We start from the raw sequence: 10,110 nt of genomic DNA on the forward strand, positions 1-10,110 counted from the left end.
CAAAAATACCACTAAAATGTAAATTTTTCCAAAAATACCACATAATTTAATTAAAGTTCTAATACTAAAAACTAATTCCTAAATTCTAAATACTAAATGTGTCAACCCAAACCTAAAAAAAAGTTGTTGTAATTTTGGAAAAAAAAAATTTGTGATATTTTTGGGAAAAAAAAACTAAAATGTGGTATTTTTGGAAAAAAAAACTTTTTAATGGTATTTAAAGAAATTTCTCTACTTATTTTACCATTTTATTTAATAAATGTAAATGGGGTTTCCTTTATTTATCTTTTAAAATAAGTTTTTTGTAATTGATTATGGTTTATAGTAATTTTAACAAGTAGATAATCATCCTATAACAGAATAATCAAAATAATTTAGCTCTCCATCTACAATGTCACTTCAAGCTAAAGAAGAAAAGAAAAGTTTATTTTTCTTAATAACTTCAAATATTAGTTGATATTACTATAATCGTGAAAATGTATTTTGGTTTATAAAATAAAGAAGAAATTACGCTAAAATAATAATACAATTACTAAATACAAAATAACAAATTGGGCCGAAAGAAAGACATTTTTAATAATTACTAAGGAGGGGTATTTACGGTATTTCAGTATCTCCTTCTTCCTCAGCTACACAAAAGAAAAACAAATTATCCAGGTTTAGCTTGCCCATATCGATTGGTGTCAGAGTTTCCCTGAGAATTGTTGCTTAGGTAGTAAAGAAAGATGCAGCAGGTAATAGCATCTTTCTCTTTGAAACCTAATCCGATCAATTCAACTGAGAATGAGTTTGTGGGTCGACGACAACTTCTTTCCTCCGCCTGTTCCAGAATTTCCCAAGGCGACGTCCTTTCAGACCGACCCGTTTCTTTAGTCAAGTAAGCCATTTGAGTTTCTTACATTTGTCACCAAAATTATTCGTTTTGATTTGGGTTCCTCAAAGATTATGACTTTTTTTTGTTCACAACGGTTCTTAGGTTACTGAGTGTGTTATTAAGAATGATGATGTTATGTCTGATACTCTGTTTTAGTGTTATGAATTGTTTTCAAAGATGGTAATGAGAAATCACCATAGAGATAACTTTTGGGACAATCTTTTCAATTTGTGTTTATGTCAAAACTGGTAATTTTGTTGGTAAATGTAAAGCTATGGGGGTAAACTCTCAGTTTCGAACTTTGTATCAGCCATTTTGTTAAATGTAAGATTTGTTGATTTCGTTGGAATTTTGATGTTTATGTTAGCTTTTTGGCTGCTTTGTTTTCTTTAGGGTAACTCGAGATTGGAAGTCGAATTTGCATGAGTTAGCTGTGAAAAGTGTCCCTTCGACGACAAGACGTATCTTGTTGACAAGTTTTTTCATGAATTTGTGCTATAATCCTTCAAGGTACTCATCAGGTCTGCACCTAGTTCAGCTTTTTTTTTTTTTCCTTTTTTCTTCTAACTCTTTGTTTTCAACAATTCGATGAGGCAAATTTTGTATAAGAAGCTTAATTGTCACAATGAGAGCGTTGTAGTTCCTAGCTAGTTATGATCCAGAGTTCTTAGTCGAAAGGATTTTGCAATAGCCGTGTTAGATTTCAGAAGCTCCTTGAACTAGAACTACCAAAAAGAAACCTTTTTTTTCCAATATCAAAGCAGTTAACAGGATTTGTTGCACTAGGAGATAACATGAATCATCATGATCTAATCTTAGCCTTTTCATAACACTTTAAGTTTTTTGCTTATAGTGAGATTGTTTTCATTGATTCACAGTGATATAATTTGATTGTTGACTATGCTCTGTGGTGAATTACTTCAGCCTTAGCTCTTGGTGATCCATCCGTTACGACAGTTGAAGATGTAAGTCCACCTGTTTTCCCAGCTGGACCTCTTTTCCCTACTGAGGTTTGTTTCTTTGATAACTGTAATGGAAGTTTCAGGTTTTGATGGTTATATTAAGATTCTTCTTATCTTTTTCTCTGTGTCAGGGGAGAATTGTCCAATTGTTTGAGAAGAATACTTATTCCGTTGTCAACATATTTGATGTGACATTACGACCTCAGCTCAAAATGACGGGTGTGGTTGAGGTACTGTTTTCTCAGTACTTAAAGAGTATCCCTGATTCATGTTGTTATCGATTGTTTTTGACATACAATTTCACTCACAATGTAATCTTAGATACCCGAAGGAAATGGCTCTGGAGTAGTCTGGAATGGAGAGGGATACATTGTGACCAATTATCACGGTAAGATGATTTGAATGAACTGTGATTAAGTGTTCAAGTGCTTGAGATGGGCTCGGATTGTAGATAAATGATAATATTGTAAGTTTAGCTGTATCTTCTGCTGAACAGTTATTGGCAATGCCCTTTCAAGAAATCCTAGCCCCGGGGATGTTGTTGGTCGTGTGAATATTCTAGCATCTGATGGGTGAGATTTGTTCTGGGGGGATGAATTATTTCAGCCGTTTGTAGTCTTTAGTTATTCTCATCTCTGCTCGTTTGTGAAAATCTTGAAGGGTACAGAAGAATTTTGAAGGAAAACTTGTAGGTGCTGATCGTGCTAAAGATCTTGCTGTCTTGAAGGTATACTCTATGTTGTAATATTTGTCGACGAAAGTTAAAAAGAATCAACTGCTTATATTGATTTTACCATAAAAACTCAGGTAGAAGCCCCTGAAATACTCCTGAAACCGATTAAAGTTGGACAGTCAAATTCTCTAAAAGTTGGGCAGCAGTGTTTAGCAATTGGAAACCCCTTTGGTTTTGACCACACCCTTACGGTTGGGGTCATCAGCGGTCTCAACCGTGACATTTTTAGTCAAACAGGAGTTACCATTGGTGGTGGAATTCAAACTGATGCAGCCATCAACCCGGGGAATAGGTACGTCTACAGAAACATACAAAAAGAGGGGAATAGTTACATTTTCTATGTGGGTTTTAATGGATCTTTCTTCATTGAATTTTGCAGTGGAGGTCCTCTGCTTGATTCAAAAGGGAACTTAATTGGGATCAACACAGCCATATTCACACAGACAGGTGATTTATCTTTGACTCACAGAATCATGTAAGAATTCCATTATAATATTTAATCCTGACTTCAAACAGGAACATCTGCTGGTGTCGGGTTTGCAATTCCGTCATCAACTGTATTGAAGATTGTTCCTCAACTAATCCAGTTCAGTAAGGTAAGCATGAATACAATCCATTGTTCTGTTTTCTTAATCTGGCTTTCTTTCGCCTTCCATATTTAGAATTTTTTGTAATGTTGTTACTATATCCAAAAACTACAGGTCCTTCGAGCTGGTATTAACATAGAGTTAGCCCCTGATCCAGTAGCTAATCAACTCAATGTTCGTAATGGAGCCCTTGTCCTTCAGGTATGTAAAACACTTCGTACTCTGAAACCTCGAAACCCGTTAATTTGTTTGATGACTATGATTACAAGAGCCGTTTTTTTCATGCAAAAACAGGTACCGGGAAATAGTCTAGCAGAAAAAGCAGGCTTGCATCCAACATCTCGGGGTTTTGCTGGTAATATAGTGCTTGGAGATGTCATTGTTGCAGTTGATGACAAACCCGTAAGCCCGACGAACCTCTATTCTCAAGTTTTGGTTGTTTTGTCCCTTTGTTGTCATTGTTCTTGGAATGAAGAACCTATTTCTGATTGTTCTGTGGTTAAATCAGGTGAAAAACAAAGCAGAGTTGATGAAGGTATTGGATGAGTACAGTGTAGGTGATAAGGTGAAACTTAAGATCAAGAGAGGAAATGAAGATTTGGAGTTACAGATCTCACTGGAAGAGAAAAGCTCATGAGAGAATAGCAAAAATTACCATCGTTGTTGTATCAATTCTCTGAACTGTAATGTCCAATGGGAACAAAAAAAAATCAAGAATCTTTAAAATGTTTTTCTAACCAAATTTTAACTATATTGCAATGAATTTTTTTCCATATTTAATTTTCCCAAATGTATCACCTGATATTAAAAAACTTGGGCTATATGAAAATTTCCATTGGTGAATAATATATAAGATATAAGATTTTTTTTTTCTTTTTTTATGTACCATCATCTTAATAAAAACTTAGAATTCATAAAAAAATATATATCTATATTAACATTTTTGAAGTACATTTTGGTTTATGCCTTTTAAGTTTTAATTATTATTATTATTTTTTTACAACATTAACCCCTTAAGAAATTCCATAAATAACATTGTAGAGAAATTCAAATACTAAACTTTCTTAAATTGACCAACATTTGTTACATTTATTGCTATAAAATCTTAACAACATCTATGCATTCCGATTTTTCCAAAAAAAACTCTACCCATTAAAGTTTTAACTCATTAAATATCCAAAACTATTTTTATGGATGCTAGAATCTCTCAAATTTTAAATGATATACAACAAATTTTCTCTAACATTTATAAATTTCCTAAACTGAAAATTCAATATATATATATATATATATATTTTTAAAGTAATATATATATACAAACAGTTATAATTAATAATTTTAGTATTTTATCCAAATAAAATTATAATACTTTAAGAATAATTGTATCACCGCTTAAATATAAAAAATATTAAAAATTAAAAATAGATAATTTTATTATTAAATTAAATATCACTAAAATCAAACATTATTATAAATAAAATTAAATAATTATTTCGTGGAAATAAATACCACTATATAAAGTTATAAACTAGTCTTGTTACCAGAGTAGAATAAAAATGGTGTAGGGTTTTACATCTCTCGCTTTAAAACGCCCACCATCACTTCTCTTCCTCTCTCAAGGTACGCTTCGAGTCCGTTTTACTATTTTTAGTCTCCTTTGAATCCAACAAACCCATTTGGAGTAATACGATAAAGGAGGCGACTTTTTTCTCGAACAGGGTTCAAAACTACTACACTGCAAAATTGTTAAATCTCAATTCTTTTGTTTTGGATTCGAGTTCGTGACCATGGCGAGAGGCGTAGCTGGGGTTTTGCGTAGAGCATATACTTCTAGGGTTAGGGTTCTGTTGTCCACACGAAATTTACATTCTTTTAGAGAATCTGAATCTAGATTTCTTGGTAATCCTGTTTCTGATGTGCCCACGAGGCGGTTTGGTTCGGAGAATCCGGTTCGGATTCGGCTTCCATGGAATGATTACAGATTTGGGAGCTTTGTGATTAGTAAAGTTAGGGGCTTTTCGTCTACAGTGGATAGTAACGGGGGAAATGATGATATGGAAGATTGTGGAAGAAGTGTTGGTTCTGGTTCTGAGAGTGATGATTATGATGAGGAAGGTGTGGTTAATGAACTTAGTGATGTAGATGAATGCTTGATCAATGATTCAGCGGTTTCTGAGAGTAGTAGCGAGGCTGCTCGTGCTTTGAACGATCGGTATCAGGATCCTGTGGATTTATACAGAGAGCTTAGGGAAAGTGAAGTGCGTTCTAAGCTTCAGCGTAGTGAATGGGATACTTTACATGAGATTTTCGGGTATTTTGCACAGTCAGGTTGGGCGGCGAATCAGGCTCTTGCGATCTATATTGGGAAATCGTTTTTCCCAACTGCTGTTAGCAAGTTTAGGGACTTCTTCTTTGAGAAATGTAGGATTGAGGTTGTTCAGGATCTTGTTCCTGTTGGGCCAACAGATGAAGCTGTTAAGTTTTTGTTCCCTGTGTTTGTTGAATTCTGTATTGAGGAGTTCCCTGATGAGATCAAACGTTTTAAGAGTATTGTTGATACTGCAGACCTCACGAAACCCGCGACTTGGTTTCCTTTTGCTCGAGCTATGAAGCGTAAAATCGTTTACCATTGTGGACCGACCAACAGTGGCAAAACGTACAATGCTTTGCAACGGTTTATGGAAGCTAAGAACGGGTTGTATTGCAGCCCACTTAGGTTATTAGCCATGGAAGTTTTCGATAAAGTAAATGTTCTAGGGATATACTGTAGTCTCTTGACTGGACAAGAGAAAAAACATGTTCCGTTTGCCAAGCATGTTTCTTGTACGGTTGAAATGGTTTCTACGGATGAGTTATATGAAGTGGCTGTGATCGATGAAATACAAATGATGGCGGATCCTAGTAGAGGTCACGCTTGGACAAAAGCTTTGCTTGGATTAAAAGCTGATGAGATTCATTTGTGTGGAGACCCGAGTGTTTTGGATATTGTGCGTAAGATGTGTGCTGATACAGGGGACGAGTTAGTTGAAGAGCATTACGAGAGGTTCAAACCGTTAGTCGTAGAAGCTAAGACCTTATTAGGAGATCTGAAAAATGTTCAGTCAGGGGATTGTGTTGTTGCGTTCTCTAGAAGAGAGATATTTGAAGTTAAGATGGCTATTGAAAAACATACAAATCATCGATGCTGTGTTATTTACGGTGCATTGCCTCCTGAAACGAGGAGACAGCAAGCTAATCTGTTTAACGATCAAGAAAACGAGTATGATGTTTTGGTTGCAAGTGATGCTGTTGGAATGGGATTGAATCTTAACATAAGAAGGGTTGTTTTTTACAGTTTGAGCAAGTATAACGGCGATAAGATGGTTCCAGTTGGTGCATCACAGGTAAAACAGATAGCAGGGAGAGCTGGAAGGAGAGGAAGCCGTTATCCAGATGGGCTTACAACGACGCTACACGCAGAAGATCTAAACTATGTAATTGAGTGTTTGCAACAACCATTTGATGAAGTTACAAAGGTTGGGCTTTTCCCGTTCTTTGAACAGATTGAGCTTTTCGCTGCACAAGTTCCAGATATGGCCTTTTCTGCGCTCTTGAAGCATTTTGGAAAACATTGCAAACTCGATGGTTCTTACTTCCTGTGCCGTCATGATCATGTGAAGAAAGTAGCGAACATGTTGGAGAAGGTACCAGGATTGTCTCTAGAAGAACGCTTTAACTTCTGTTTTGCACCGGTTAATATCAGGAATCCGAAAGCGATGTACCATCTGTTTCGCTTTGCTTCAACATATAGCCTAGATATGCCGGTTAATATTGCTATGGGGATGCCAAAGGGTTCTGCGAAGAACGACACCGAGCTATTGGCTTTAGAGAGTAAACACCAAATATTGTCTACGTATCTGTGGTTATCTAATCAATTTGAAGAGAAGAACTTCCCATTTGTGGAGAAGGTTGAAGCAATGGCGACAAATATTGCAGAGTTGTTAGGTGAATCGTTGAGTAAAGCTTCTTGGAAGATGGAGTCAAAAGAAGAGAAAGTGAAAGGTCAAAACAAGGAAGGTAGAGGATATGAAAGACCAGCTTCACTAATCAAGCTAGTCCATAAGTAAGTACTTGCTAGATCTTTTTTGTGTGTTTTGAGAAATGTTATGATATAATTGTGGATTTTTTGCTGAAAGCTTTGTGTATTGTTTCAGGCGTAAAGAAGAAGAGTTTGGTTTGAAGGAAATTCCAATAAAGTAGTTTCTTAGTGATTTTGCAGAGACAAGTAATGGTTAAACCACTAGTTATAGTAATTGTTAAGCAAAAGTTCTATGGATTCTTCATTCTTTCGATTTTTACTGGTCTGAATCTTTCCAAAAATTGAATCTTCTTGTGAATCCAGAAGAGACAAGAGTCATCAACGAGATTTTCTAGATGTTGCTCATATGTAAATTAAGTGTAATAAATTAGAGACCATTAGAAAGTTACATTTCTTCACAATAAACTTTTTTTTTCTGATTTTGTTTCTTATTTTACAAAGAGAGTTCAATTAATAGATAATTGTGTTTGGTATTTGTTTCTTTTATGTTCATATATAAATTACAAATGGGATATATTTTGAATGGTATATAAAAAGTAAGAAGAGATATTTAAGAATGACAATTCTAGGTTCAAATTACCACATCAAAAGTTAACTATCAAAAGTAGCATTTGTTTACACATTAATTTACTCAAATATAGGTTAACCCACCAGCATTACTAGACTTTTAGTCTTTAGTGGTATGCTGCTGTCTAAGGGTATTTCTCAAAAAAATACAATCTTTTTTCTTCATATTTTTGTAAAACAAAAATAATAATGATAATATGAATTTTGCAAAAGAAAAAAAAACCAATCCAAATGTTTTAAAGCCCAAAACAAACAAAATAAAAATGAGTCATTGAGACTAGAGCCGCTTTAGTTTTTTTTTTCATAGTTGTGTATAAAAAGCTCTTCTTCTTCTTCTTCGTCGCGATCAACTCTTTTTTGTTTTGAGCAGCAGCAGCTATGGTAAACGTCAGATTCTACCGCAACTGTGAGCTCTCAACTCTCTATCTTTTATTTTCTTATGTTTTCCCCTTTTTGTATTTTCTAAAATCGGTTCTTTCCCCATGCTGCTCTGTTTTTCTTCCTCAAATTTTACTTAATAAAGTTTAGTTTTTTCCTGTGATTGCTTCTATTATTCGTTTAATTTCTCTGTACTATTCAAAAATGATCATTAAAATTTTCGAGACTTGCAAAATATTTGTAGTGTATTGTAATTTTGATGTGAAATTTCAACTCTGCTCTGCTTCTTATGTGTGAAAAATTGGGTTTTTATTTGTACTCTGTTTTGTTGTTCTTCTTTGCATGTGATATTTTAAAGATTTGATTTTTTTTTTTTTAAATAGATGGCAAAACGTTCAAGAAGCCACGGCGTCCTTACGAGAAAGAGCGTCTCGACGCCGAGTTGAAGCTTGTCGGAGAATACGGTCTTCGTTGCAAGAGAGAGCTTTGGAGGGTTCAGTATGCACTTAGCCGTATCCGTAACGCTGCGAGGGAACTTTTAACTCTTGATGAGAAGAACCCTCGTCGTATCTTTGAAGGTGAAGCTCTACTTAGGAGAATGAACCGATATGGTCTTCTTGATGAAAGCCAGAACAAGCTTGACTACGTTCTTGCTTTGACTGTTGAGAATTTCCTTGAACGTCGTCTCCAAACTATTGTCTTCAAGTCTGGTATGGCCAAGTCCATTCACCATGCCCGTGTTCTTATCCGACAGAGGCACATCAGGTAAAAAATCGTTCCTTTGGAATTGGTACAATCTTGGGAATAGTGTTTTTTGTAAAATGTGGTTTTTAACCGGGTTGATACTTCTAATTTGTCACAGTTCACGGCTCGAAATGAACTCATTTGTGTTAAGCGTATAGGTGATGTCTTTTGAGTTAGTATGATCTTGGGAACAACGTTTAGTTAACTGCTCCTATCAAACTCAATTGTGTTGAGGTTTATAGGTTTTGTGTCTTGCTTAACTCGGGTATAGTCTTGGGTGGATCATTCTAATTTCGTATCACTTACGGCTAAAGATGAAGTCAATTGTTACAAAAGCTGATTCTTGACCTAATTCTATTTTCGATTCGGTTTAGGGTTGGGAGGCAACTTGTGAACATTCCATCGTTCATGGTGAGAGTAGAGTCGCAGAAACACGTAGACTTTTCTCTGACCAGTCCTTTCGGTGGTGGTCGACCTGGAAGAGTGAAGAGAAGGAACGAGAAAGCCGGGGCCAAGAAAGCTTCTGGTGGTGATGGAGATGAGGATGATGAAGAGTGAAAGTACCAAACCCCTAAAACCCTTAAAGATAAACGACCACCTAAAATACCAATATGCTTTTAGTTAATAATATTTTGGTCCTGTTACCTATTGTGAGATCTTTGGTTTGTTAGTTTCTTGACTAGTAGAAATAGTGAAGTGTGTTGGTTTGGTGATGCAATATGGTTTTTACTTTTTATGTAGTGGACCATTGTGTTCTTGAACCATATCACTTTCGGATCATCCTTCTTATATAGTAGTGAGTATTATGTCCGGTATCTTTGCTTACAAAGCAAAAAGCTTGGTTATAATTATACGTGTTGTAAAACACGGAGGGTGGATTTTCATGGCCATATACGTTCAAGACTATAAGGTCCATCAGCCACTTCCTCTTAGTCTAAGTCGGTTTAGTACTAATGTATTTGAGCATTGTCTTTTCACTATATATATATGTATGATTATCGAACATAATGAATAAGAATAAGAAGAGAAAACTTCCTTCGAGTTTCTCTAGTTTACAAAAATATGAAGATATACATGTAGGTTAGTAATAAGTTGTTACCAACATTAAAATGTTTCTTTTTCAGTAAAAACGTTTTAAAAACAAAACAAAAAATTATTTATGTAAATAATAATGTGAAACATAAAAA

General features: G+C 35.0%; 3 protein-coding genes across 9 annotated transcripts; all 3 read left to right on the forward strand.

Moving 5' to 3' along the window:
* The first annotated feature begins 605 nt into the window (after positions 1-605).
* Positions 606-3,931, forward strand: LOC104719592 (protease Do-like 8, chloroplastic). Of its 6 annotated transcripts, none has more exons than XM_010437537.3 (13): positions 606-877; positions 1,268-1,395; positions 1,799-1,884; positions 1,968-2,066; positions 2,158-2,224; positions 2,333-2,408; positions 2,497-2,563; positions 2,644-2,861; positions 2,949-3,016; positions 3,086-3,165; positions 3,271-3,357; positions 3,451-3,558; positions 3,665-3,931. In XM_010437537.3, exons 1-13 carry the CDS (start codon positions 726-728, stop codon positions 3,791-3,793), a joined length of 1,365 nt encoding a protein of 454 aa, XP_010435839.1. In that variant the 5' UTR covers positions 606-725; the 3' UTR covers positions 3,794-3,931. The 6 variants fall into 6 exon arrangements, with proteins under 6 accessions (XP_010435839.1, XP_010435840.1, XP_087325187.1 ...); XM_010437538.3 differs by having other exon boundaries at positions 628-877; positions 1,799-1,839; XM_087469061.1 differs by having other exon boundaries at positions 628-877; positions 1,268-1,384.
* Positions 3,932-4,686: 755 nt separating this feature from the next.
* On the forward strand, positions 4,687-7,653 carry LOC104719591 (DExH-box ATP-dependent RNA helicase DExH18, mitochondrial-like). 2 transcript variants are annotated; one of them, XM_010437536.3, is made up of 3 exons: positions 4,687-4,776; positions 4,875-7,258; positions 7,350-7,653. In XM_010437536.3, the coding sequence occupies exons 2-3, from the start codon at positions 4,944-4,946 to the stop codon at positions 7,393-7,395; spliced, it is 2,361 nt and encodes a 786-aa protein (XP_010435838.2). In that variant the 5' UTR covers positions 4,687-4,776; positions 4,875-4,943; the 3' UTR covers positions 7,396-7,653. The 2 variants fall into 2 exon arrangements, with proteins under 2 accessions (XP_010435838.2, XP_087325312.1); XM_087469186.1 differs by having other exon boundaries at positions 4,691-7,258.
* A 413-nt stretch (positions 7,654-8,066) lies between these two features.
* Positions 8,067-9,740, forward strand: LOC104719590 (small ribosomal subunit protein uS4y). The gene is made up of 3 exons (XM_010437534.2): positions 8,067-8,207; positions 8,563-8,944; positions 9,298-9,740. Exons 1-3 carry the CDS (start codon positions 8,180-8,182, stop codon positions 9,479-9,481), a joined length of 594 nt encoding a protein of 197 aa, XP_010435836.1. The 5' UTR covers positions 8,067-8,179; the 3' UTR covers positions 9,482-9,740.
* The last annotated feature ends 370 nt before the right edge of the window (positions 9,741-10,110 follow it).

This window comes from Camelina sativa, chromosome 10, assembly GCF_030686135.1.
Source record: "Camelina sativa cultivar CO46 ecotype springtype chromosome 10, ASM3068613v1".
Lineage (NCBI taxonomy): Eukaryota > Viridiplantae > Streptophyta > Magnoliopsida > Brassicales > Brassicaceae > Camelina > Camelina sativa.

Bases quoted from the DNA above. Each gene is read 5' to 3' on its own strand.
- LOC104719592 (XM_010437537.3), top strand. From the start codon at position 726: ATGCAGCAGGTAATAGCATCTTTCTCTTTGAAACCTAATCCGATCAAT. The intron at 1,885-1,967 runs GTTTGTTTCTTT...TCTCTGTGTCAG, and splicing joins GACCTCTTTTCCCTACTGAG to GGGAGAATTGTCCAATTGTT. The intron at 2,862-2,948 runs GTACGTCTACAG...TGAATTTTGCAG, and splicing joins GCCATCAACCCGGGGAATAG to TGGAGGTCCTCTGCTTGATT.
- LOC104719591 (XM_010437536.3), top strand. From the start codon at position 4,944: ATGGCGAGAGGCGTAGCTGGGGTTTTGCGTAGAGCATATACTTCTAGG. The intron at 7,259-7,349 runs GTAAGTACTTGC...GTATTGTTTCAG, and splicing joins CTAATCAAGCTAGTCCATAA to GCGTAAAGAAGAAGAGTTTG.
- LOC104719590 (XM_010437534.2), top strand. From the start codon at position 8,180: ATGGTAAACGTCAGATTCTACCGCAACT. The intron at 8,208-8,562 runs GTGAGCTCTCAA...TTTTTTAAATAG, and splicing joins CGTCAGATTCTACCGCAACT to ATGGCAAAACGTTCAAGAAG. The intron at 8,945-9,297 runs GTAAAAAATCGT...GATTCGGTTTAG, and splicing joins ATCCGACAGAGGCACATCAG to GGTTGGGAGGCAACTTGTGA.